At 33.1% G+C, this 26,565-nt stretch overlaps 2 protein-coding genes across 10 annotated transcripts in view; one reads left to right on the top strand and one right to left on the bottom strand.

Annotated features, from left to right (window-relative positions):
* Positions 1-6,604, bottom strand: part of LOC143253437 (carnitine O-palmitoyltransferase 1, liver isoform-like) — a 52,880-nt gene extending 46,276 nt beyond the window's left edge. For 2 of the 4 annotated variants that reach the window (XM_076507318.1, XM_076507327.1), the window contains exon 1: positions 6,466-6,604. The gene's annotated coding sequence lies outside the window, so the exon portion shown is untranslated. The remainder of the gene's footprint in view (positions 1-6,465) is intronic. The other 2 variants (XM_076507322.1, XM_076507328.1) reach the window with 2 other exon arrangements.
* A 1,569-nt stretch (positions 6,605-8,173) lies between these two features.
* LOC143253436 (neuroepithelial cell-transforming gene 1 protein-like) overlaps positions 8,174-26,565 on the top strand; it is a 31,744-nt gene continuing 13,352 nt past the window's right edge. Inside the window, exons 1-8 of one of the 6 annotated variants that reach the window (XM_076507316.1) lie at positions 8,174-8,191; positions 10,622-10,808; positions 13,487-13,562; positions 15,116-15,184; positions 16,641-16,745; positions 17,205-17,462; positions 19,077-19,236; positions 21,458-21,534. In XM_076507316.1, coding sequence (XP_076363431.1) covers positions 10,762-10,808; positions 13,487-13,562; positions 15,116-15,184; positions 16,641-16,745; positions 17,205-17,462; positions 19,077-19,236; positions 21,458-21,534 — 792 coding nt within the window. In that variant the 5' untranslated portion in view covers positions 8,174-8,191; positions 10,622-10,761. Of the gene's footprint in view, positions 8,192-8,429; positions 8,588-8,699; positions 8,866-10,598; positions 10,809-13,486; positions 13,563-15,115; positions 15,185-16,640; positions 16,746-17,204; positions 17,463-19,076; positions 19,237-21,457; positions 21,535-26,565 lie in introns of those variants that run through there. The other 5 variants (XM_076507312.1, XM_076507313.1, XM_076507315.1 and 2 more) reach the window with 5 other exon arrangements.

Here is a 26,565-nt window from a genome sequence, read left to right as displayed (position 1 = left end):
AGGGAAGACAGATAGTCATCACCACCCACCGCAAACTTTAGGGCTACTCTTTTACCAAAGAATAGTGAGACTGACCGTCACATTATAACGCCCCCACGGCTGAAAGGGCGAGCATCTTTGGTGCGACAGGGATTCGAACGCCTTAACCCATCTGGCCATGCCGGGCCTCCTTTAAAAAAATTTCAAAGAGCTACGAGTGGAAACAAGGTAGGGTATATGTTATAGAATGCCAAAAACGCTATACTTCCCACATCCAATGCTAACGAGGCCCTTCGCCTAATATCAGCACTCAGCATGTATATGGTAAACACAGTAGTGTAATATTATCAACTTTTATGAACTCTTAGGATGTAAAAATGTATTCTCAAGATGGCTGGTATGGGTATTAGCACTTTAGTTAAAATAAAGTACAGAAAAACGTTTCGACCTTTCAGGTAATCTTCATGTTACAAAGATACTTTGCAACTATTAGGATGTTACACACTATTTATTCCCACGGTCATTTATTCGAAGAACCTCAGTTTTAATTTGTGTGGGTGGCTGGGTGGGTATTTGAAATTACGTGAGAATATCCTATATATTTCCAATTTATTGATTACAATTTATATCACATATGATTTCAAACGAATGTAATGCACTCTAATGACATCCAACAAAAGTTGGATTTTCTTTTTTAATCGAAACAGACTTTGAACTGGACTAAAATCGTCTATGTTTTTCACAAATCCTTTTTTTATTTAGGCCTTATTAAGGATTTTATCGGGTTAAAGATCACACAATTCAAAAATGAGTATATATGAACTCTTGTTTAGTCATTTTTAAAGCAATCAAGATTACAATTGACACAAATATAAATGTTCATGCACCAAACACGCTGACGTACAAAAACATTGAATTTTGAGTCGTTTTAAAAGAGAAGACGAGTCAGAGTTCACAAAAAAAAACAACATAATTTTATGAGGTTTTGGTCAATTACTCGGCCATATTTCTACCAATTTACATTGATATAAAGATATCTTCTTGAAGGTCCCAAGCAATGATAGACTGCATTCGATTTTTCTGATGTCAAAACTAATCATGTTGGAATTGCGTGATGAAGACATGATGCATTCGTGAATGTGTTTTTTCAATTATTTACTCATTTTACGCATTTAAGACCAATAATGCTTTTATAAACACTTTTGTTGTCTTATTGAAATATTCTACACCGACAGATAAAAATGCTGATTGAACAAAACTATCGATTAAAAAAATTGGTTGTTTAAAAATTCAAGAGATTTATACAACCTACCGAATGTAATGCTGGTAATTAGTAATCTTAGCTCAAATTTATACTGGTATACCGGCTGAATACTATACGTAATGCAAAAATTAAATCTTCAACCAGCTGTTCTGCGAGGGTCATACTAAATACTATCAAGGTCTCACACCTTGCAACAGTTGCTAGAAAAGCCGGAAGCAGTAACACAGTCTTAAAAAAATATGGCATATCTAAAGCAGTACAGAAGGTTATACGCTGTTAGTAATCCTCGTACGTACCTACCACCATATTCGAATTAAGTCGAATTTAAGAGGCTTAAAGACAAAAAGGACTAGAAGGAACTTCACAGTAACCAATCTCTACTTCCCACTGGCTTACATTACCAAGTGTGAAGAAGAGTGTCGTCCAAATACGATTATATAACTATCTTCACGCCGAAAGGTTTTGAAATGAGGCAAAATACCGTATATTAACGCCTTGTAAGATGCTACATCGTGAAAGACGCACCTTAATTTTGGAAAGACAATTCTAAGAAAAAAATATTTTGACTCAGAAGCCAACACCTTGATGTAATCTTGACATTTTTCAATCTACTGAGTAAATACAGTCAAATACATCATATTCTTCACAATATATCGAGAATATTAGTTAAATTGAATGTTTTATGCTGTTGAAAATACTTGTAATTGAGAAGTAATGATATTACGATCTGTATGAGAGGCCGTTTTGAGTAAATCCTAAGCTAGCCTCTCGTCTTAACCCATCACTTTGTCTTGGAGATACATTGGGATTTTTCAAGGTATTTTTAAAGGAAAAAGAGCGTCTTACAAGGCGTAAAATACGGTAACTAAAAATGGAGTTTTTGGATGTCCTACTCGATTACGATGGACAACCACCATTACGAAAATGTTTACTCGCAATATGTCATATGATGGACACTTTAAATATCGAACTGTGAAGTGGGTATACCGTAGTGGCTACCGTGCTATACTGTTATTGTTTGTTTGAGGTTAAACACAAAGTTACATAGTAGACTGTCCACGTTCTGTCTCCAAATTGTATCAAAACCCGATTTCTAGCTTTGTAAATCCGTAGACAAAACGCTTTGTCACTGAGGAAGGAGTGGGACACTATACTGTGAAACCGAGGGTCCACGGTTCGTATCACTTTCACGCAAAACTGAGTGTGTCAAACTCCACTATTAAGTAGCGCTAGATTGCGTTGACTAACTACTTTCCCTCTAGTCTATCTATAAGTCGAAAATTAGGGCCTTTGTGTAGCTTTGCGCAGCTATCCGAAACAAACAAACCAAAGCTTTATTGTTCAACTAGGCCAAAGTTCACCAAGATAATCACAACATGGCTGGACCTCTCTGTACTTTCTTATATTTCACAAAGTAATAACCCTAGACTTACTTTTACATTCCTACCCTCACTAGCTGGTTTGTAAGATGTGTATCTAATTCCATTTAATTAAATAGGCTAATTAGCTTGCACAGCAAGCAGCTTTTCAGTGTTACTTTGAAAATTATTTCTTTGCTCACTTTCCTATATTAATTGACGTTGTATGTTTTTTCACACTTGACATGAAATCATAACACACGTTTGAAATGCCATCAAAACATGGTGAGGTCTTTGAGTAAGTTGTAGAGGTCGCTGAACCCGATAATTCTAGCATCGAATTTTGTGTTTCTTGCCCGTGTTCTCAAAAAGTGGCGGTATCTAATGTGGAACACGTGCTGGGGTATCACAGTCCTAACCGGCTTTGTTTTAATAGATGGAAACAATGGTGAAGCAACATTGATACATTGGAACCTCTGAATCATAAGGGAACCTTTTAACCACAGATCAAAGTATAGGTATTTTATGTTGGTTAGTATAAATAACCAATACCTTTACTAAGCTTTACAGACGTGTTGAAACTATATTTGCTATTAAATACTGGATTGTAATAAAAAACACATTTTCTTTTCAATAATTGAAGACTGGATTTCTTTGTTTGGAATTAAGTACAAAGCTATACAATGAACTATCTGTGCTCTGCCCACCATGGGTATCGAAACCCAGTTTCTAGTGGTGTTAGTCCACAGACATACAATTGTACAAATGGGTGGCTTAAATACTGGAATTAATTAAGTATTATTCCATTAATGGTTGGGTTAGTTATTAACATATTGACTTTGAGAAAGCCTATGTATTCACCTGGATTATTTCACAATTTAGAAAGGTGGGGAAAGCACAATTATCATAACTAGCTTTCTTCTTTTAGAGGAAGATAAATATTATACATAAAAGAAAACCCTTTGAAAACCCACTTCCTAACTTTACACTAGATTGTTTAATATATAACGTACAGTTATCAAAAATAAAAGTGTACAGATAGAAACATAATTCAGAGATTATACACTGAAACTGAATCTACTTTTTACTTTCCACATTCTGAACTCAACATAGATGCATTAGAACACTGAACAGATTTCTCTTTTAAAAGTGATATCACCCTGCTGGAGGTTATAGAAAGCCTACTGAAGTTTTAAACCCAAGTCACAGAGTTGTTTGAAGACAGAACCTCTCGATAATAGGCCACAGTGGACAAAACACAGATATGTTTCAACACAACACTTCACATGAAAAAATTGTTTTCCACAAAAAGTAAATATTGCACATTTCATGTCTTCATTAAAGTACAATCAAATATTAAAAACAGGTTTTAGTGCAAGGTGTAAAACTGGTGAGAAAATTGCAAGTATTTATGCAATAATGTGAACATAAAAGTAGGTCTAGTAACTTTTCCAGCATAAAAGAAAATTTGTTTATAAGGGTGTCTTGTGTTGTACTACTACATTATAGAAATAACAGTATACTATTTGATTCATTCAAATATTACGCTTTGGAAAATACATTTTCATGGTGATGTGATAACAACTTATCTTAATAGTAACAGAAATACTATTCTTTACTTTGGTTACCAAACATTAATAGAAGAATAGAACATAAAAATAATACAAATAGAGCTACATTTCCATAACTATCAATGTTAAAACATACATTTCTTTTTCAATTTCCAGGTAAACAGAGATATACAATGATTTTTTCCTAGTAACAGAAGTGTTACTTGCTAATTCAGTCACTATAAATCATTAGAAGCACATGACACAAAAATAACACAAACAAATACAATTACACATCATTAGATACTGACATTAAATCTACACCTTTTTCTCAATCTGTAATCAATTAAATATAATGTATACTCAAGGGTCAAGCTTAACTAAGGATACAGTTGCAGTAACCTAGGATTTGTTGGATTATTAATTAATTTCTATCCAAGTTATTTGGTTTCTGAAATTAATGCTTTGTATTTCAAATGTATGTAAGAGTTTCTTGAGTCATTTTAAGGAAAGAATAGATGATTTTTAATAATATTAACTTCCATTTATTGTTGTTACTTTGTCAACTGTCCATTGTTTATATACCTACATAACATGTTTAAAGCTTAAAAACAGAATAAACAACTTTATTTTTCTTATTTGTGATGCAACCTTGGCCCATGAGTTACACAATTTATTTGTGGCAAATAAACTCACAGCATGCAAGTTTTAAAAAATATGTTACAAATAACCTGCATATGTATGAATGACTTCAATAACAGTGTGCTATATGGCTGTAATCTGATCTTATACTTTCTGCTTCTGACAGTGAACTCAGTACTGATCCAAATGGTTAAAAGCTGCCACCTGGTAAGCTATGTTAACAACACCATTACTACTTGAGTTGCTCCAGTAACTGCTTGTAATAGTGTGATTGACTAAACTTTTCCATATGACAGTAATTTTCCCTTTCAGGAATGCTGGTTACTTTCAGACAAAGCTAGGAGTCCAATAAAATTCCTAGTTAATATGACATACCATTATCCTTTAGATAAGATTACGTTTTTGTCATCTTTAATGTACCAATGTGCAATGAACATAAAGGTATGATTTTATCACTGTGGTAGATAAGTTTATAAAAGAAGCAAGTATTGTATACAATGGCAAGTTTATACAAATGGGTATTTAAATACTCACTGCTTACAAACATGTCTGTAATAAAGAATATTAGCTTGTTAAAATATAGTTTTGACAGCAGTGTCAGTATAACTGAAGGTTATATTAGTTTGTAACTTCCAGTTCATCTGTCTCTTTTGAATTTCTGTCAGTTAATATTTAGTGTAAAAAATATCTTTTTTTTTGCACCCTGAAGCATAACTGATAATGAAAACAGAAATGCAGCCGTTATGATTGGCAGCCACAGGTTATGAGAATTTTGATACCAACCAATATATTAAATGCATCATCTAATTATATTCTACAACGTCAACTAATTTATCTTTCTATTAGAGTTTAAATACTGAAAGTAATAAGAAATGTTGGCAAGTTATAATGGTTTAAAACCTTACAAAACTTTTAAAAGTTCACCGTTTGGAACAATGACCTATAGGTTCAAAGACTGTTCTATATATTTATGAAGGCAGCTGACTCAAACGTGAGTTGGCTACAAGCCAATGAAAACATGTTACGTTCACTACCTAGTGTAATATTTGAACTTTTAATACTTTGCTAAGTGTTTAATTTATAATCATTTTTACTTTGATTTCTATTTCTGTAACGATATTACGACCAAATTTGGTGCCAATTGTACGGACACAATAGTATTCTATACTCAATGCAACTGAGAAATTATAGTAAAATTTAGTATACAACAAGTTATAATTTATAACTTACATGCATCGACACTTGTACACGTGTACTTTAAGTTTAATTGGCCTTTACTGTTATATACTAATGAATGTTAACGTACATACAATGTGAAAACTATTTAATTTTAAATGACAATATTAATATACTAATTAACAGTAAACAAACACTGCAGTTGCATAGGGCTCGTTGGAATACGAAATTTTCGATACAAAATCTACAAGTAGTAAGTTATAATAGATTAATACACGTACAGTAAGTATTCGTGTAAAATAATACTACCATGCACTACACTTCTTAAATTAAAACAATCGAGTTTGTTTAAAGTCTAAGTTAATCTTTCAATTTATCATGATATTTAAATAACGTTACGTTTTGTTGTTGTTTTTTAACATAACACATATTGTTTTAATACTCGGTTCATGTAAACACACATATCTTTTAAATATACATTTTTAAAGTCACTCACTCAGTTGTTTTAAAGATGTCTTGTCGCAGTCTACGGTCTTTCCCGATATGTTCCTATAAGTACATACTATTTTATATATGACTCTAACTAGGTCGCTACTGAGATTAACTAATTTGTTATTTTACTAGAACAAATTATAAATATACACAACCACCTATAGGTGTCACTAATGCAAGTATCATGTCTTGCTACGATGAAAAAATTATTATTATTTGTATTTTTTTATTAAGCAGTTGCAAATATATAAATAACTCATTATATATATTTTTTTTATATTTAGAAGAATTGAAAAGTAAAGTACCCACAAGAAGTCGTCTCATTCATACTTGTAGTTAACTTTCTGCAAAAACGTGTAATCTATTTTAATACCTAACTTTTTTTATTGAATTTTGCTCAAAAGATACTCTAAAGTTTTTCGTGATTGTCGTCTCTTAAGTTTGAAATCATAGACTATACGAAAAGTAACTAATAAGCATTACTCGTTGCCAATTCTTGGGATAACTCTTCAGGCGAAATTAATGTTCAATGGTGGGACATGATCCATAAATTGCGAGATGAGCGCCTGAAGCGCCAGGCAATGCCACATATAACACGGTTTAATAACAAATAATAATAATTTTGTAATATTTCCTTAAAGCCAAAGCTAAAGCCGTCAAAATAAATATACTAATATAAAACTAAGTTTTATCTGTCCTGAAACTGTGCACACACCTTTCCATTTAAATTCAGCTGTGAGCACACTTCATTTCAACGTATGTAAATAAATGGCAGGTGTAAAAATAGTTTAGCAGATACTTTGTGAAACAACACATTGAAAGCTTATCAAAACATTTTAACAGGTTTAATATTATATCGTAGAATAATTATAATTTTATTTCATTACAGTATAAAGTACGATAAAGTTTTAGCCCAAACTGTTTGTTTTGTTTGTTTGTTTTTTTAATTTTGCGCAAAGCTACTCAAGGGCTATCTGCGCTAGCCGTCCCTAATTTAGCAGTGTAAGACTAGAGGGAAGGCAGCTAGTTATCAACATCCACCGCCAACTCTTGGCAATGATTACTTTTTTGGCCTTAACCCAAACTAGAGCGAAAAACCTACACAAGTTACAGTGTTAATTTATATCTAGGCCCGACATGATCAGGTGGATTAAGGCGATCATCTCGTAATCTGAGAATCGCAAGTTCGAATCCCCGTCACATTAAACATGCTTGCCCTTTCAGCCATGAGGGTATTATAATGTTACGATCAATCCAACTGTTCGTTGGTAAAAGAGTAACCGAAGAGTTGGCGATGGGTAATGATGACTAGCTGTCTTCCCGCTAGTCTTACACTGCTAAATTAGGGACGGCTAGCGCAGATACCCTTCGTATAGCTTTGCGCGAAATTCAAACCAAACCATGTTTAACCTAGTGAGTTATAGTAGGCCCGTCGCATTTGCCTAGGGAACCTAAGGATGTCGCGTGATTGGTCACCCTCAAGAAAATATTGGTGAGACATAAACGATATTGGAGAATACTGCTTTCGATTATTTTTATACAATGTACGGTTTTGCAACAGCATTCTGTTGGATACATGACTACAGTTTTATCGCCAATGATGTCATAATATGAAGTAATTTTATTTTGTTTCATTGAAACTTGGCATAAATTGTTTATTTCGTCACTTCAGTACTTAACTCCAACTGTGTGCACATCACTATAGATATGAAATGATATTAAGCTTGAAGGTATAAACAAATGTAACTTGTTTATCTTTATAACTTTGTGGCATAAAACACGTTTTTGTATTCATGTTACGCTCGATATTACGTTGCTTTGTGTGGTAATGAAATTCCAGGATGAAACATAAAAAAACTAATTAGATTATTAGTAAATATTAACAATAATTTTTTGAAGGATTAGAATTAATCTTCTAGATGTAAATAAAATAATATATGCAGACAAATAAACAGGACTGCTTGAGCGCTTTAAAACTTTTGATTGGTTAATACTTAACTTGAATGAACCGTGCGTGGGATGTTTGAATCTAGCTGGTTTGAGGCGTGGTTTCTACCATTTTAAACTAATATTATAGTACTAACTTTAAGTTAACGTTGGAAGTACATGTACAATATGAGAACAATGTGAGTTACTGGTTGGCGTATTTAATTATTTTTGCTTCTGTATGAATTATTTAGTTTGCATTTTAACCATAAGTTTTTTGAAATTTAAAATCATTTGCTAATTTGTGACTGATAAGACTAAGAGTTACAAACTAACATTGAAAATGTTATAACTATAAGTATAGTAATTAATAATAATGTAGCGCTGACAACGTTAATAATACCTGGACAGTGAATAACAGTTAACATTATCAAGTTATACTAACACTATAGTGAGCAGTATGCCATGATTATGAAATGTAAGAAATAATGCATCGGTTTTAATTATGAAATCATTGCTCTTCTTCGGCAAAATTCTGCTTCTATTTCAACGTGTTTTCATAATTTATTATTCTTTTTAACTTACATGATAATTTGTTACTACCAGTAGTAAGCGTTTGGGATAATATTACTAGTACTAACACGTAATAAGAGTGTTAATGTTACTAGTTGTATTAGTACTAAAGTCTTACTTTTAGTAAAAGATAAATAAAAAAAACAAAAATTTAAAACGAAAAATCAGTAATTTAGCCTATATTTATAAATTCTAGACTGAACAGCTGGACATATAACTTTTTTTTTTTTTTACTGTACTAAGTTACCCTGTATCTAAATAAGTGAATCAGAAAAAATATTATTTGGACTTCACATGTGTCAATTGCCATAGGGTTATTAGTTAAGAAAAGTGAAAGCCCCCTGTATATAGTTGGACAAGACTAAGCCTTTTTGTTATAACTTTACTGAAAAGTATAGCTACAATAACATTATTTTTGGTGCATATAACCTAAAAACCTACAACTTGTGTGAAATTATGGGACCTCATCGTTCAGGATGCATGTACACTATCCAGTTTACTTCTAAGAGTAAAATAATACTGAAGCATTTGAGGGGAAGTCATAAGTAAATTGACCATATTGTTAAGCCATGATAGTTTTAATTAATTGTTTAAGATTTATTGACTTTATCATGAAACTTATGTTTATCAAAGAAAATGTTTGAGAACATAAGTTATTTATAAAATAGGAACAACAACAAATTTAATTCAGAGCTGACTTTATATGATCCAACTCATCATCTGTCTCCTTGCTTTTCTAGTGTCCTGAGAATAGACTAAATGATAGAATAGCAATCATTCTTTTAAAGTAACTTCTATAAGCACCACAAAGAAACAAAAAAAGCAATACAAAGTTAAATGAATCCCTGATTTCAGATGTAATTATCTGAATCTTTTCAGAATGAATTTAAAGTAATGGTTTTAGCAAACACTATTATTAGACAAGTTATTCTATAGGTAGGTAACCTACAAAGAATTTTCATGGATTAATAATAAAATAAAAAACATCATAAGGTTATGACTGTAAGAGAAATTATAAAAAGCAGAGTGTAGTGTCCTATAAGTATTGGTTACCGTATTAAATAGGTGTAAGCTTTAGAATATTGGTACTGGTTGAGGTAAGACCTCCGATGTTTTTGTATAGGAGCTTTGCTTAAGTATATTGAAATTTTGAAATATGATAAAGTTCATGGACAGTTTAGCAGTTAATTGATTGTTCTCTGTATTTTTATAAATAGATTTTGATCTTGTATCTCAAGACTGCTGGTATGGGTATTAACACTTTTATAAAGCAGAGAACAATGTTTCGATCTCCTTAGGTCATCTTCAGGCTAACATGTCTAAGAGGTCAAAACATTGTTTTCTACTTTATTTTGGTAAACGTGTTAATACTCATGTCAGCCATCCCGAGATACATTTTTAATTCAAGTGGGTTTCTTATCATCACGAGATTTTCATCTCGTCACATCTTTTACTGTCTTAACTTGCAGTAAAAACTTGCTTCAAAGGAGAGGAATTAGGGAGTATGATTTTTAATAATATATGGAGTTGTTGTAAAAACTTGCTCTTAAGGAAATTAATAAAGAATAGTGGCATGTGATACATTTGTTTTTTAAAGAAGGATGTGGCTTTGATTGTCAGATAAAATATATTTGGCAGTTTAAGACTTAGAGATGTTTCAGATGAAGACAACTTTTGTTAAGACACCTGCAGAGTAAAGTGTTAGGATAAGACTTGCACCTGAGAAAAAGAGAGTTTTCACAGAAGAAGAGCTGTTTTTCACACAATTTTATTTGTGGAGTTGTTATCAGCAACAGGAAGTATGTTTGAAGATATTTCAACCAATCCCATTGAAATGTCGCATGTTAGGTAAGAATGCATAGTTAATGTATGGTTTAAGAATAAAGGCTGTAGATAAAGCAATATCAAGAAAATATCCTTGAGTTTTAAGGTTATATTTTATATCATTTTGTGGGTGACCAAAATATTAAAAATAATATTTTTGTTGTAAAGGATCATTGAAGCTGTAGATGTAAAAACACTAATGAGTATTTTAATACATCTCACTTTTATGGCTGCTATTGAATAGAGTTCCAGGTTTTAGCTGTTATTAAGAAATGTCACTGCCAATGACATCCATCAATATAATTCTAGATTTGGCCCCATTAAATGTTTCCTTATCCCCCATCACACACACACACACACACACACACACACTTATTTAAGAAGAGTTTGAATAACTAGGACTGTTACATAGTCTTTCCAAATATAAAATGATGTTATAAATAATTTTGATGTCTTTGATAGGGAATTTTTTTTTTATGAGTAAATGAACTGAAAGCTTATAAAAAAAAAAAAAAAAATGTTCCTGAATCTGTTAAAAACTTATTCTTGCTGTATTAATACCACTGATACTGATAGGAACATGAACAGTGAGATTAATTCTGTTTGAAGAAACAAGCTACAACTATAGTTGAGGTTTTTGGGGAGTTGTTCTCTCATGAAAAGGTTTGTTATTAATGTGCTATTTTAGTCATTGTTTTTAGTGTTGAGGAAGATGTGGTTGATGTAAAAATATATTTGGGAAAAAAAATTGTTTATATAGTCAATAAGAGGCATTTTTTTCAATTTTATTGAAGCCAACTTATAAGAAGGTATTTTAAAGTGAAAGACTGAGTGGCATATATGAAGAGTAAAAACATTGGAGCTTGGGATGTTTTATGGTTAGTTAAATTGAACTAGACAAAAAAAATATTCCTTCTGAAATTATATTTCACCAAGAAGCTGCCAATTACTGTTAAAATTAGTGAAGAAGGAAATGTAAACAACTAAAAAATTGTCAAGTTTATGAAAATATGGATTTTTTTTGTAAAATAGTGAATGTCAAGGAAACTATAAAGCCTGACAGGGTGTTTAAAACAGCTAGATTTACTTCAAGAATTGTTAATGGTGTTAATATTAGGTTTAATTTTTTATGGTGTTAGTGGATCCGGGACAATGTTTCACTTCCATGATTACTGACTCACACTTTAAAACAAACTTTCTTTTCATGTTGAATTCCTGTTCATAAATGTAGAGTTTTACAAAAATTTCGCATTACTTTAATAAAGCATTAGATGCATACCTTGTGGAAAATAACTAGGACTTGAACGTGGTAATCAAATGAAACCAATCACTGAAATTTCACTAACTTTTATACACATGTAAGAAGTGTTTTTGAACAATGCTTCATTTGTGGGCAGTTGCTCTTAGTTTCTTTACATGAATTAAATCATTTTTTATATTTTGAAAACAATTGTTTTTTTTTTCATACAAGTATGTCTTGTGTATTTAGCAATTATTTTTTGAAAATGTTTGTCTGGTATTTGAAAAATGTTTGACAATTTTTTTTATTGAAATAGAACTATTTCTTTCTAATGAGATGTCAATTTTATGCAACAAAGTGCTGAATTTTTTTGCAACAATGTGTAATTTCTTATCTTAAAATTCAAGCTAATTACCAAATTTCTAACTTAATTAGATTCTCACTTTGAAACGAACAAACCTAACATTGCAAACACAAGTTTTCAAGATATCTTCAAAAAAGTGTAATAAAAATTAAATAAAAATATTATGTAAAAAATGTTTGGGTGAGATGTCCTTCTTGTTTCAGATCTGATGACATTGTCTGACGAGACATTGTTTCTCAATGTTAGTGTTAGGTTTAATTGTTTACAATGTTAGTAGATAGGGCTGATGGTCAATGTTCTTTGTAGTGTTAGTGGATAGTGTTAATGACATGAAAAAATATTTTCCAGGTTGTCCACTACTGAAATACTAGAATATTTCAAAGATGGGTTTACTTTGATATAATATTTTTATTTTTTGATATTAACCTCAGAAAATGATTTCTAATGGACATTTTATTAATTCTCTAAGTGAAGTGAGATGGTCATACATTGATTGGCTAGCTTATTAACCCAAATTACCGGGTGCCATCTATCGGTACTTATTCACTATTTCCAATTTTTGTTGTTAAACTTTTATAAATAAAGATTTATTATTTATACTTTATACATTGTACTGTTTGTGGTATCATTATTACTAAACATTTATGGTTTTGTTTCACAAAAATTGCCTTTAGTAAGTGGCAAATTCAAACTGTTAAAATATCATACAATATTAAAATATCTATTTGTCAGTTTAACCATAATGTGTTCTTCATATGATGCCATCCATGCTAATCTGAATTAAGTTAATTTTAAATTGTTTATATAAATATCCCAGTGTTCTAAAGTTTTGTCACTCACTATCTGGACCCAGGACAGAACTTGGTAGGTGAATTCAGTTAGATATTAATACTCTAAGTATGCATGTATCAATTTTATATTGGCCAAAATAAAAGGTTTTTATCATTTTGAAAAACCATAAAATCCTTACTTGTTACATAAAAGAACTAAAATTTCTAAAACTGCGCCTAATTGTTTTATTGTTTCCTGCTATTTTAAGTGATCAAGTGATGAGTTATTTAGATTATTTGAGGTTTTTGTAATGACCTTTCTTTGCAGTGACATACTGTACAAGGAGGATAGAAGTCAATTCTTGGAGCCTCCACGCAAGTCCAGATGTTTTCAGTTCCGATCAGTAAGTAATTTTTAAGTTTTTACAATAATTATGCACAATGTTAGTGTTTATATGGAATGTGGAAGTTTGCTGTATGTATCATAATCATGGTTTGAAGTGGACTGCTTAACTTAAGTAAATGTACTATTAATGAATCAAGAACAATGATAAAATTAGCATGTGTTGAAAAGTTTGTAAGTGTACTTAATTAATATTTCTTTGACAGAAGTAACTTTATCTTTTGATAAATATTATATAATTTTGTGAGAGTTATTAACTCAAATGCAACATGGGGCTAATACTTTGTGATGCTGCTCTTACCACATGCGAGGGAGCAGTACATGTACATAGTGTGTGGACAAAAGTCTTGATGGGGGCCCTGTCTGGTGATTGGCTAGGCCATAACAGAGTTTTGATGTCTTGAGTCTCTTATGACTTTTTTTTATTAAATTAAATAATTGTTTAACATGTTTGAAAAAAATATTTCTATTTCAAAGATGAAATTGTTTTTATATGTAGAAAGGAACTTGGTATTAAAATGGCTTTGCTTAATATTTAATGAAGCATTCTAACATACAGTGTGGAACTTTCCAGAGCTTTTGTTTTGTTGCTTCATTGTATACTTTTATGCAAGGTGGTTAACTTTACTGCAGTGAGTTATAGCATGCTTTAAGAGAATTCTTACAAGATTCATTTTCAAGTTTAGCTTACAGTGAATGTAAACTTATGTCGATGTACAAGTGAAATGTGAGTTCAGTCTACCAACTGAAACGATAATTTCCCCCAGAAGCAAACTGTCTACTCAACAAGACATCTGAAGGTTTTCTGTAAACATTTAAAACTATTGGCTTAATTATATGGTATGTTTGAGAGCTTTCTTTCTGTTTGTTACCAGTGGTAAACCTTGCTGCTGGCACCAATTATTGTTTGTCATGAATCATCAAACCACACCACTAGTGGTACACGTGGCTCTTAGAAAAATGAAGACATTTTTCTTTTACAATGTCTAGTTTTAACAAGCTACTGACAGCCCAAACCTGTTGCTTTCAAATTGTCTAAATTAATTTAGACAAAGGTTGCTTGAGCAGAAGAGGCTTCTGTTGATGCTGCCATTCCTATTTTTAGATGTTCATTCTGGTGACTGGTGCTGCCATTCCTTTTTTTAGATGTTTACTCTTGTTACTGGTGTTGCCATTTCTATTGGGTACTTGTTTTTATATGTAAAATAAAAATTAAGAATTGCTGAATTTCATACTTTAATGAATCATTTTTTTGTGGAAGTAATATTAAGCTAAATGTTTATATTCATGTATGTATCACATTTCTTCAGAATGCTGATTCATCACAAAATTAATCCAAGTGAACAACCTTAAAATAATCCTATAAGAAGATTTTTGTTTTTCAATTAATTAACACTTTTAATTACAATTAGTCTGTAGAACATGACATCAGAATTTTGAAGTATGTGACACCATTTTTTTAGTTAGTATAATAAAATTAATATTTCCTGTGAAAAAGCTATGTTTTAGTTTTTTAATTGTATGTACTTACAAAAAAATGTTCAATATTTTCAGAAAAAGAGAAAACAAGAAAGTGATGAAGACAACTTCAGTGTATTAAGTTTTGATATTTCCATTCTCAAAGTGGGTATCAGCTTGAACACTTTACAAATTATTATGATATTTGTAGAGAAATCTTAGTTTTGCAGTAATCTCGAATTGTTTCTGCACAAAAATTGAAGGAAAAAAATTGTTTCACTGACCAGGTAGTAAAGTAAAAGAAATTAATACCTAAAAATAAATATTGCTTTTCTCTACTGTTATCACAATACAGTCTGGGATAATTTCACTTTAACATCATAACTGCAAACTTACGATCATGTAGTCTATAACTAAATAATCAATTTTTGACGTGTATTTAAACCCCAACAGAATATTACAATATTCAATGCAATACTAGATATTCTGATGAAATAATACTTGTTTAAACCACTGAGAGACTTGGAAAGTTTTAGCAACATGATCGGATAATATCATTATGATAAACAATCACTAATTCCTAACAATTGAACTAAACAATGTAGGATTCATAAACAATTACATAAACTTGTGATAAAAAACTGCTTCTAAAAGTAACTAAGTATGATACCTGTGGTATGTAAAGTATCTAAGTCACAACGCTTGCAGCCTGGCATTGCCAGGAGATTAAGTCGCTCGACTCATAATCAGAGAGTAGCGGGTTCGAATCCCCATCACACCAACCCATGCTTGCTATTTCAACTGTGAGGGCATTACAATGTTATGGTCAATCCCACTATTCATTGGTAAAAGAGTAGCCCAAAAGTTGGTGGTGGGTGGTGATGACAAGTTGCCTTCATTCTATATCTATATGTAATATTATATAGTTACAAATATCTAGACATTTATTCACCTTGTCTCTAATAATTTATATTATTGCAACTGTGTAGCCAATTACTATATTAAGCTGTGTTTAATAAATTGTTATTGTAATTGTTTAAACAATTATTCATATTAGGGTATATCTGAACCATGCTGTTTTTTCAATCACTTGCTACTTTAAAAAAAATAATAATAATAATTGTGATATTATTTTCCAATGTAGTAAATCCAGGTTCCCTTATTTTTTTTTTTAAATCAATGTGGGTAACTTAACTTGAATGTTGTATTTTTTAACTAACTGTTTGCATTTTGACATCACTGTACCTATGGATATTTACATGTGTACAGTATACATGTATATTAATGATAATGGTTAAAAAATGTGCTTGGTGTGTGCTGTCAAGTGAAATAATTATAATTATTTACTACTGCAAGTTTTTCTGTAGCCATTCTTTGTAATAAAAGATGAATCTAGTTTTTATCACTTACAAATACAAATTTTATTTGGTATTCATTCCTAGAAAGTCAGAAAACTAATAAAGGAACAAAATCAAAAGAAATTACCTAATCAAGACACTAGTTTTATTGAACACTAAGATCAGCCTTCCTTCATGAGGGACTGTGTCTTTATTACTTATAATTTTACATCAATTATAAGATGAAATGTTTGAAACATTAATATTTGAGTGCTTTAATGTAGGAAGAATCAAAGTTGAAGCAAAAAAAGAGACTTGGGAGCTTTGGATCATTAGCATCGTTGCTGTCTCCAGCTAAACCAGTAAAGAGAGTGGGAAAGATAATTCAGGTATTACTTGTATTTATGTATTTGACTAAGAACTGGTTCTTCAGCCTAAGACTGTGTTATATAATTATTAACTGTATTTTACAGCTTACAAAAATGTGGTTCATTGGGTCAGTGATTTCTAGTTTTATTATCTTGTTAGATTTTAAATAACCAAGTAAACAGCTAGACTCTTTCTTTACCAGAGAAGTCAAGTTTAGATATACTAAACTATTTTCTGTTTTTAAAGTAAAATATTAGTAAACTATAAAGAGCTACTGTAAAGTACAGAGCATTGCAACTTGTGTTAATTTGTAAAAAACTTAAATTTACGTTTTTCCAGAAAGAAAAATATTTAAAAATTACAAATTTGCCTGAATGATGCATATCAAAATTGAAAATAATTTTGAGATTAACTTCAAGTAGTCTTTTGGGACAAAAATGTTCATGGTGTGTAATAGTCAACTTCTTTATTAAATATAGCGTTCCGTAAGCACTTTCAACGTAGCATCCAGTAATATATCAATTGCAGCCTCTCCCACCCTTATGCTTCGGAATAAAAACTCTGGTAAACTGTGTAAAAGGAACATAGAGAATACAGCTTCTTTTCTTACACCTTACAAACAACCCAAAGTAACTCCAAGGAAATTCAGATCTCGGCAGTGGTTGGATACTTTCTCCCAGGAAAAGGCCAAGGAAATGAAAGAGAACATGAACCCCAAAGACCTGAAGCACCAAGAGGTAAAGCTATCATCTTCAGGCTGTGTTCTTTTTATTAAAATATTACGTTCCGATTCACACTGTTATTCTTTTTTCTTCAATAAATAACTTCTGAACAATATAAACTACTTGCTTAGAACTGAACTAGTAGTTAACTTCAACAGTAAATAATGTAGCTAATTTTGTATACTTGTTTAATACACTGTCATACAATAATGGAACTCTTGCTTATATGATACTGGAAAAACTTTTTTATTATGCAGGGTGCAAACCCAAATTTTGAAAGTTTTGCCATTTCACCTCTGTTTCCCTTCACAGAAAACTTTATTTTTCTTCATTCTCAGGATTAGGAATACGTCACGTGCAGATCTAATGCACTGGTGCTATGGGTAATTAAAAATAATCTTTCTACTTGTGAATTAGTAGAACTGATCTTCGAAAACAAAATAGCTTAGACTAAATAGGTAAATCTAGAAACATTGTTGTGATCACTTGAAACTTGCCATGACAAAAAATTTAAAAGTTTTGAACCCAAAACAAACATTAATTACTTTTATTACATCAGTAGAAACATATGGACCATTCTGTGAATTATAATGGAAGAAACTTTTAATGATTTTGATTTGAGTCATCCATTGAATGCATCACTGTGAACAATATTTTTTTACTGTTGGTTCTGATAATATCTCATGACGGTAGGCCAGTGTAGGAAATTTAGGTTAGACCAGAGTTAGAAATGCTAAATATCTCCATAATGTGTGTGTGTGTGTGTGTGTGTAGACTAAACTTGTGTGAATTCATGATTAAGGAAAGGTTATCATAGAACATGAAAAATTGCTTCCCTTGTATGTAGTTGTAAAAAAACATGTTTAAAAACCTAAAAACACAAAATGTAAAACTAAAAATCTGTATGTACTCCTGCATGGACCAAATGAACCTTCATACCAATTCTGGTGAAAGTCCATCCACCCACTGCAGAGTAGTTGCATGGACAGACAACAGACAGTGGCATTATATTTATTTAGATGTGTTACATGTATTTATTTATTTTTCTTTTATATGAATATATAAATAGACACTTAGACTGATTAATATATTATCTGTTTCATGGTTCCAAGAAAAGCATCACTTCACTATAATACAAGTTATCAGAAGTAACTCAAAGGTTTTAATGTGTGTGTCATTGTAGGTAAAGCAAATATTGAGAAAGATTTGACAAGTGTATGCTCAAATCAAACCAAATAATTTGAAGAGTTTGTAAATATATGACAAGACATCTGGTGGTTTTGTGAAATTAATAAATATTTTAGAAGTTAGAAAAGTTAATTGGAATATTTGGTAAATACGTGTAAAATCATTTATCAGTTTCATGGGTTGTGTAAAATGTAACACAAGGTATGTGTGTGGTAGTTTTATAGAACAAGTTGGCATGATCCTATTTAAGGAGTAAATTTTAGGTGTTTAATGGTTAAAGCTGAAGTCCTCCATGATAAAAATATTCATGTATTCTTTATTTCAGTGAAGTTTTAATTATGTTTAAAAGGGAAACAAAACTCATTCTTTTAATGGATTGTATTCAAGTATTTTGTTAATTGAAACTACCTATTATTAATTAATTTTTATTTTTTCTTCCAGGCAATATTTGAACTGTATCAGGGAGAAGATGATATGGTGGAAGACCTGAAGTTGGTGCTACAGACATATCGTCACTCTCTCTTCCAGCTGGGAATCTTATCCAGTGAAGAACTGGGATGGATATTTGGACCTATGGATAAAATTTTATCACTCCATGAAGGTAGCTGTCTTGTAGTTTTCTGAGTAGGTTAAACATATAATTGTATAGTGATGTTGTACTATTTTTTTGAATATCTGAATCTTGTGAAGTAACACAAACTTATTTCTTCCCTTTATACTATATGTTTTACAGTAACTTATATTAAAGTATTCTATTCCAGCTATTAGCTCTGAAAGATGGAGGGTGAAATACAATCAGTATTATTGCCAAATGAGCTATTTAAAAAACTGATTATAATGACTAGCTGAGACTGAAAAAGGATGTCTTAATGAATAATTAACCAAATTTTATTTTTAGATAAATCACCTGCTATATATTTTTGTTATGAATTTACATTGGTTATAATTTGTTTTTAATCTGTTATTGTGTCAGTTTTTTACAGTAATTATTGGTTTGAAGTATTCAAAGTTAGACAGCCTGGTATAAATTCAGTGATATTTATTCAAATAGAAAAAAACCATGACAACAAAGAACTATATACGTACCAGTGAAATGTTTGGTGCAACACCAGCTATGTTTTTTATTATGTTATTTACTGTTTATGTTTGGTGTTTTTGCTCATATTTGTGGTAGTTGTACATAAATATCAAATAGTAGAGTAATACACAATGCTATCTTTATTTTGTACATTTCTAAATCTTGATACTACAACACCATAGACATCATTGTATTAAATTCTATAGGAAAATTGTTTATTCATGTCAGGAGTGGGATGTTAATATTTTGTTATAACTTGTGATTTGATTTTCGTTTCTGTTCAAAGGTTGTATAAGATTTTAACTGATAAAGAATAATATGTTGTTGGCACAACCACAACAGTTAGATTTATATACGCATTATATTCAAGTCCTTATTCATGTCAATGCTGTACAGTTCCTAAACAGGTTTAGAAAAATTTAAATTATAATATCAGTTTTATTAATAAGTAACTGCTTTACTGTGAATGAAAAACAGAGACCTTTTTTGGGGGGTAGAGTGAGAGGTAAAATATTTATTATAGTTTACAACCAACTAGTTTTGGTAACTTTTTTTTGTACTCCTAATATAGTGTCCAAAAATAAATTAACTTCTTTTATATCATTGAGATTTGTCATAAATTTACAAAAATTATTTGGTAAAACAAATTGGCAGAAGAATTAGATAAGAATTGAACTACATTACCTCTTGACTTGAAGAAAGCAACCTCTAGTAGATTAATATGAACTTATCAGACTTAATAAAAACCATTCATATGAGATTACTGTTTAAACTGATTTATTTTGGTCATAAAATCAACAAATGACCGAGATTTAAAGACCATGAACCTCACTGCTTGGTAGCTGGAACTGAGTGATGCAAAACATTCATGGTGAAAAGGAATGCACAGTTATGGATGACTCTTTGTGTGCATTCAAGTATAATTAGCAATCAGCTTCTATTCTAGCCAATTATTTTAAATCAAGAAACGTGGTAATGATCCCTGTGCAGAGACTGGTCCAGTTAGAAATGACTGTACATTGTGTGGTAGCACCTCAGCTAGGTAGCCAGCAAAACTCAGCCAAAATGATAGAGATGAAAATCCCTTAACTAATGAAGTACAAAATTGTCTCTTAAGTTTAGCTAACCATTCTTGAGGTTTAGAAAATGGAGGTAAAAAAGACCATTTTTTTTTCTCTCTGAGCTGTAACTTGTAACCCAAAGTGTACTTACCACCAGCCTATACACCAAAACATTTCATTCCTTCCTAGGATGTACCTTTTCATACCTACAGCAGCAAATGATCCACAATAGGTTAGTTACAGCCCACAGTACTAATTATGGTCTCTGGTATTTAAGCCATTGCATACATTATACAGAAATAGATAATTTTCCATATACCCTTTAACACACCACATAGTATCCCGGTCATGACTTATCTTGCTTTAAGAAGTAACGACTATAGATTGTAATGGCACCCTACAGAACAGCACTGAATAAGTTAACAAAATGGTATCTTCCATCCAGAAGTAATGCAGAATCTCCTCCCATTCCAAATGCTCTGAAGTTTCTAATCGTTTTTTTTTTTTGTCCAATCATAACAGTTAATTTCTTTCATGACAGACTAACCCCCCCCCCCCCATTTTTTTTTGTTATTGTTGTTGGAAAAATCCAGTAAAATATGTAACATAATATTTTATTCATAACAGCATCTATACAAGTTTGCTATTATTTTATAAAATGAATGTTATATTTTCTCTGGTAGCTCTGCTTGATTCACTGAAGGAACGGAAGAAAGAAGATGGAGCAATAACTTCTCTTGGTCAGATTATGCAGAAGTGGGTCTGTATTTCAAGAAGTTTCTTACTTACAAAACTTAATGTAATATTGCTTCAAAGATGAAAAATATATTAAATTTTAAATTTAGCATCCATTCACTAGATGCTTACTAACTTGGCATCATTTTGATTTGAACTGAGTATCTAATTTTTTAAAACATCTATATGAAGTAATCTTAAAAAAATATTGTAATCACTTATTAACCCAAACTTTGCTAAAATTTATACAAAGTGTATTTTACTGTATTCTTTTAAAAGAACCTGTGGAAAATTCTAATTACTTTTGGTTCATTAATAAATACATTTCATAGGAAAATAGGAATATCTTTAGTTTTTGTTGTTTGTTTTTTAACAGATGGAAGACGTGATTGTTTGATATGACTAAAAGATTACAGAAAGCAAAATCAAAACCTTCATGTTCCTGTTTTTCTCTAAACATGTGGATCCCTCTCTGTACATGTGCCCCTTGGTGTGGATTCCTTTATGTGGTGAGGACACCTCCTAGAGAATGTTTTGTTCTTTCAGTTTACATCCTCTGGGATCTAAACATCCACCCATTTGTTTCTCGTGCATGGCTCCCCATGAAGAGGAGGAGAGGATACTGGTGGTTCAGGGGTCCAAGCCTAACACACCACTTTGGCCTTGAATTCCTGTAGACGGACAGCCTTGGGGTGGCTCCCCTTGGATCATTCGGCTGGCCCACAGTGTTAGATGTTTTCAACAGCTGTTGTGGACACTGTATCTAATGCTGGTGTTTGGGTATAGTTCTCATGAAACCCTAGCATTGCTGCGGTGTTCTTATTTGACATTGTAGTGTGTTCCCTCATAGAGCTCCATGGTGGGTGGGGTCAGTGGGCACTGAAATATTCTGTTTTTATTATGGATCCTCCAAATAAAAACTGAACTAAAATAGTGAAAAAACAGTCAATAGGTAAACAATCATATCTTTAAGATTCTGAGCAGCAGTCTTCAACATCTGTAACACCTGTTGTACCTCGTTTTCTTATCCTGCATTGTCTTTCAGACAATCCTTGTGGGCAAATGTCTCCCTTTTTCATTCTGAAGGGACTAGAGGGACTTGCTGGCTCTCCAAAGTCAGAAAAGAAGCTATGATCTGGTGACATATTGGTGGAAACATCCACATCTCAGTGAACTCTTCTTACATTCAAAGGCAATTGGGGATATACCTATTGAGGTTACACCTCATGCTACTTTGAATTCATCACTTTGAATTTGAAGCATATCCCTGAGTCAGAGATTCTTGCTGGTTTTTTCACTCAAGGAGTTTCTGCAGTGAGGCATATCTCCACCCACAGAGACGTAATTACGATGCTGACCAACATCCTCCTTTTGACATGTACACGGCCACATCTACCTGCCACCTTCCAGGCATGTTATCTTAATTGCAGGGTATGGCTATACATTCCAAACACTTTCCAATGTTTCCAGTGTCGGCGATTCGGTCACTCAAAGATGTTGTGTCATGGTTCCTCGACTTGTGCTTGTTGTAGTGGCAAGGACCATGATGCTTATGAGTGTGAAATGGACCCTCATTGCATCAGTTGCAATGGCTCTCACCTATCCTACTTTTGTTCTTGCCCTAAGTCGTTGGAAAGAAAAGAGGTGCAGTGTTTAGAAAGGATTCATAACATTACTTATCCTGAGACTCAAAAGTTGCTGTCTACCACTTCATCTTGGACGTATGCTGCTGCACTTCATTCCATTACTATAGTGGGAGTGCAGACAGATCTCTCTATGCCTCCAAAAGAATCATTTTCAAAATAAATGAAAAGTCTTGTGACCTCCATGGTTAAAAAAATTGATGAATCAACTTCAACACCCATCTCTGTCCCTTGCATACTTTCCAACAAATCCCAAGATCCACTTCCTTCAGTTTTGGGTTCAAGCATTTCCTCAAATACATCTTTTTCTCTCACCCCAAGATGCAAAACAGTCATTCGTTTACGTCCTCATTCACTGGAATCCTTTTCCAACAACAAACACCTGCGTGATCGACCCAAGGCAGGATCCATAGAACTCAATAGACCTCCCTTGAATAAAGACAGTAAAGAAAAATGATGTGGTCATAAACAGAAGGGTTCTCCACCCAATTCGCCTAAACATAAATAAAAATGGCTACCTTGATACAATGGAACTATTGAGGTTTATGTTCTAATCTGGATGACATCAAAACACTGATTGCTTCCTACCATCTTGTATGTCTTTCCTCACAGGAAACATTTCTGAAATCTGCCAATACAGTCACCTTTCAGTAGTTTTCTTTGTTCAGAAATGACAGGCTGTGTGATGGATAAGTGCACTGTGGGTTGATCAACATGTTCCCACACTATCTTTGGCACTCCACACCCTTGGAGGTGTTAGCCATCCGTGTTTCCTTGGGTCATACCATCACTGTTTGTTCTCTACCTGTTGCCTGGAGAGACATATGATCAATCAGATCTTGATGCTCTCATTGAACAGTTGCCATCTTCCTTTATAATCTTGCGGGACTTTAATGGGCATCATTCCCTCTGGGGAAGTGCTGATACTGCTAGGAGGGGTCTCTTCATAGAGCATATGCTCTCTGATCACAACCTTTCTCTATTCATTACTGGTTCTTCTACTTATTTTCATGCACCTAGTCAGTCCTTTACTGCTATTGATCTTTAAATTTGCCCCCTTTCACTATACTCCAATTTTTCATGGAGGGTTGATAATAATCCACGAGCAGTAATCATTTTCCTATAATCTTGAGAGACACTGGCCGTGGTTGATACCACCTGACCTGTGTGCCTCAGTGGAAGCTGGATCACACAAACTGACCCTCTTTGATTGCTCTCACAGAACGTGATACTGCCATCGTGTGTGAGCCATCAATAGATGACTGTGTGGCAGCAGTAACTGACTGTATTATACAAGCAGCTGCTCAATGTATTCCTAAAACCTCGACACGTTTTCCACGATATTCTCGTCAATGGTGGAATCCTGCCTGCCACATGGCATGGAAGGCTCAAAAATGGGCCTGGGATGGTTTCCGTAGATATCCCACACTCTCGAACCACATCGCTTTCCAGCAGGCCCGCACACATGCTCGGTGGGTAAGATGTCAAAGCCAGAAGGAATCTTGAATTAAGTTCACAACCAGCTTATTTTCTACCATGGGTTCCAAAGTCGTATGGCACAAGATTTGAAAGGTCAGTGGGCAATATAATTCTGTCCCCCTTTCGATCTTGCTCTCTGATGACCAGGAAGTAGCTTATATCTGGAATATTGCCAATACTCTAGGTGAAAGTTTTTGCCAGGTATCTAGCACTTCTGCTTCTTCCTCCACCTTCTTAGCCATCAAGACTCAGGCAGAGCCATCACCTCTTTCCTTTCGAGCTGATTGTCTCTATGACTATAATATTCCCTTTGCATTGGTAGAACTCAAACTGGCCCTTCCTTGCTCTGGCAGTACATCAGTTGGATCTGATGATGTACACTATGAAATGCTGTGCCATCTAATTCCTGCTTCTCTTGTTATTCTTCTGGCAGAAAGATGTTTTTCCTGATGCCTGACACCAGGCTATTGTCCTACCTTTCTCTAAGCCTGAGAAGGATCTCAAAATTCCTTCAAACTACTGTCCAATTGCTTTGACGAGCTGTATCTGTAAGACCTTAGAGAGGATGGTTCATGCTTGTCTTGTTTGGTTCCTTGAATCAAACAACCTCCTCTCGCCCACCCAGTGTGGGTTCTGAATACAGTACTCCACCATGGACCATCTGATTTTACTTGAAATGCCAATCAGAAAAGCCTTTCTCAAACAACAACATCTTGTATCAATATTCTCTGACATTGAGAAGGCTTATAATACAACATGGATGTATGGTACTTTACGAGTCCTCCATATATATGGGTTATGTGGCAATTTGCCCATATTTATTAAAAAAATTTTAATGGACTGGAGATTCCAAGTTCATGTGGGTTCAACACTTACCCATTCTTTTCTACAGAAACTTAGAGTCCCTCAGGGCTGTGTTTTGAGTGTCACACTTTTCAGTATAAAGATTAATGCCATCACTGAGAAACTCCCTCTCACTGATGCAAATGGGCTCTATGTCGACAGTTTTCACATCTCATGTTAGTCGTTGAACATGAGGTATATTGAGCAGCAGCTATAGACTGCCCTCAATTGTTTACTGAAGTGGACCACAGCAAACGGCTTTAACTTCTCTCTCTCTAAAACCATTTGAATGCACTTAAGCTGGCAACGGAGTATTCACCCTGATTCTGAACCTCCATACTGGTGAAGTTGTGGTCCCTGAGACAAAGTTCTTGAGGCTTATCTTTGACCATAAGCTGACCTTTATACTACACATAAAGCACCTATGGGTCAAGTGTACAAGAGTACTTAGCATCCTCTGTGTCCTCTTTTCTGCCCCTTGAGGAGCAGATTAATGTTCTTTGTTAGAGATATATCATGCTCTTATTTGTTTGAAACTCGACTATGGATCACTGGTCTATGGGTCTGCCAGAACCTCTGTTTTAAAGACGCTGGACCCCACTCATCATCAAGGACTTCGGCTCTGCAGTGAGGCTTTCCACACTTCCCCAGTTCAGAGCTGATACATAGTCTCATGAACCTTCTTTGCACCTTCGCCATTTGCAGCTGTCTTTACTGTATGCTTTGAAACTTTGTTCCTTACCAAAGCATCTCACTTAGGGTTGTGTTTTCCTTCCTCAGTGGGCCATACTTTTTCAGAACAGATGATCTGCCACTGCTCCTTTTGGTCTTCATATCCAGGCACAGTTTGAGTTGAGTCTGTCCTCGGATAACATTGCTGTTTCCACTGGTCAGCCCATCCCACCATGACTTCTTACAGTCCTCAAATGTAACCTATCTTTAAGTTATCTGAGAAAAGCAGACACTCCTGATTGGAAATACTGTCTGTTATTTGCTGAACATCTTTCGAACCATCCTTCCATTCCTATTTGTACAGATAGTTCAAAATCAGGTGACTGTGTGGACTCTGCCATGGTTTGTTGCGGTTCAGT

The sequence above is a fragment of the Tachypleus tridentatus genome, chromosome 6 (genome assembly GCF_004210375.1).
Source record: "Tachypleus tridentatus isolate NWPU-2018 chromosome 6, ASM421037v1, whole genome shotgun sequence".
NCBI lineage: Eukaryota > Metazoa > Arthropoda > Merostomata > Xiphosura > Limulidae > Tachypleus > Tachypleus tridentatus.
Note: the sequence above shows the minus strand (reverse complement) of the source record. Positions and strands in the feature narration are given on the sequence as shown.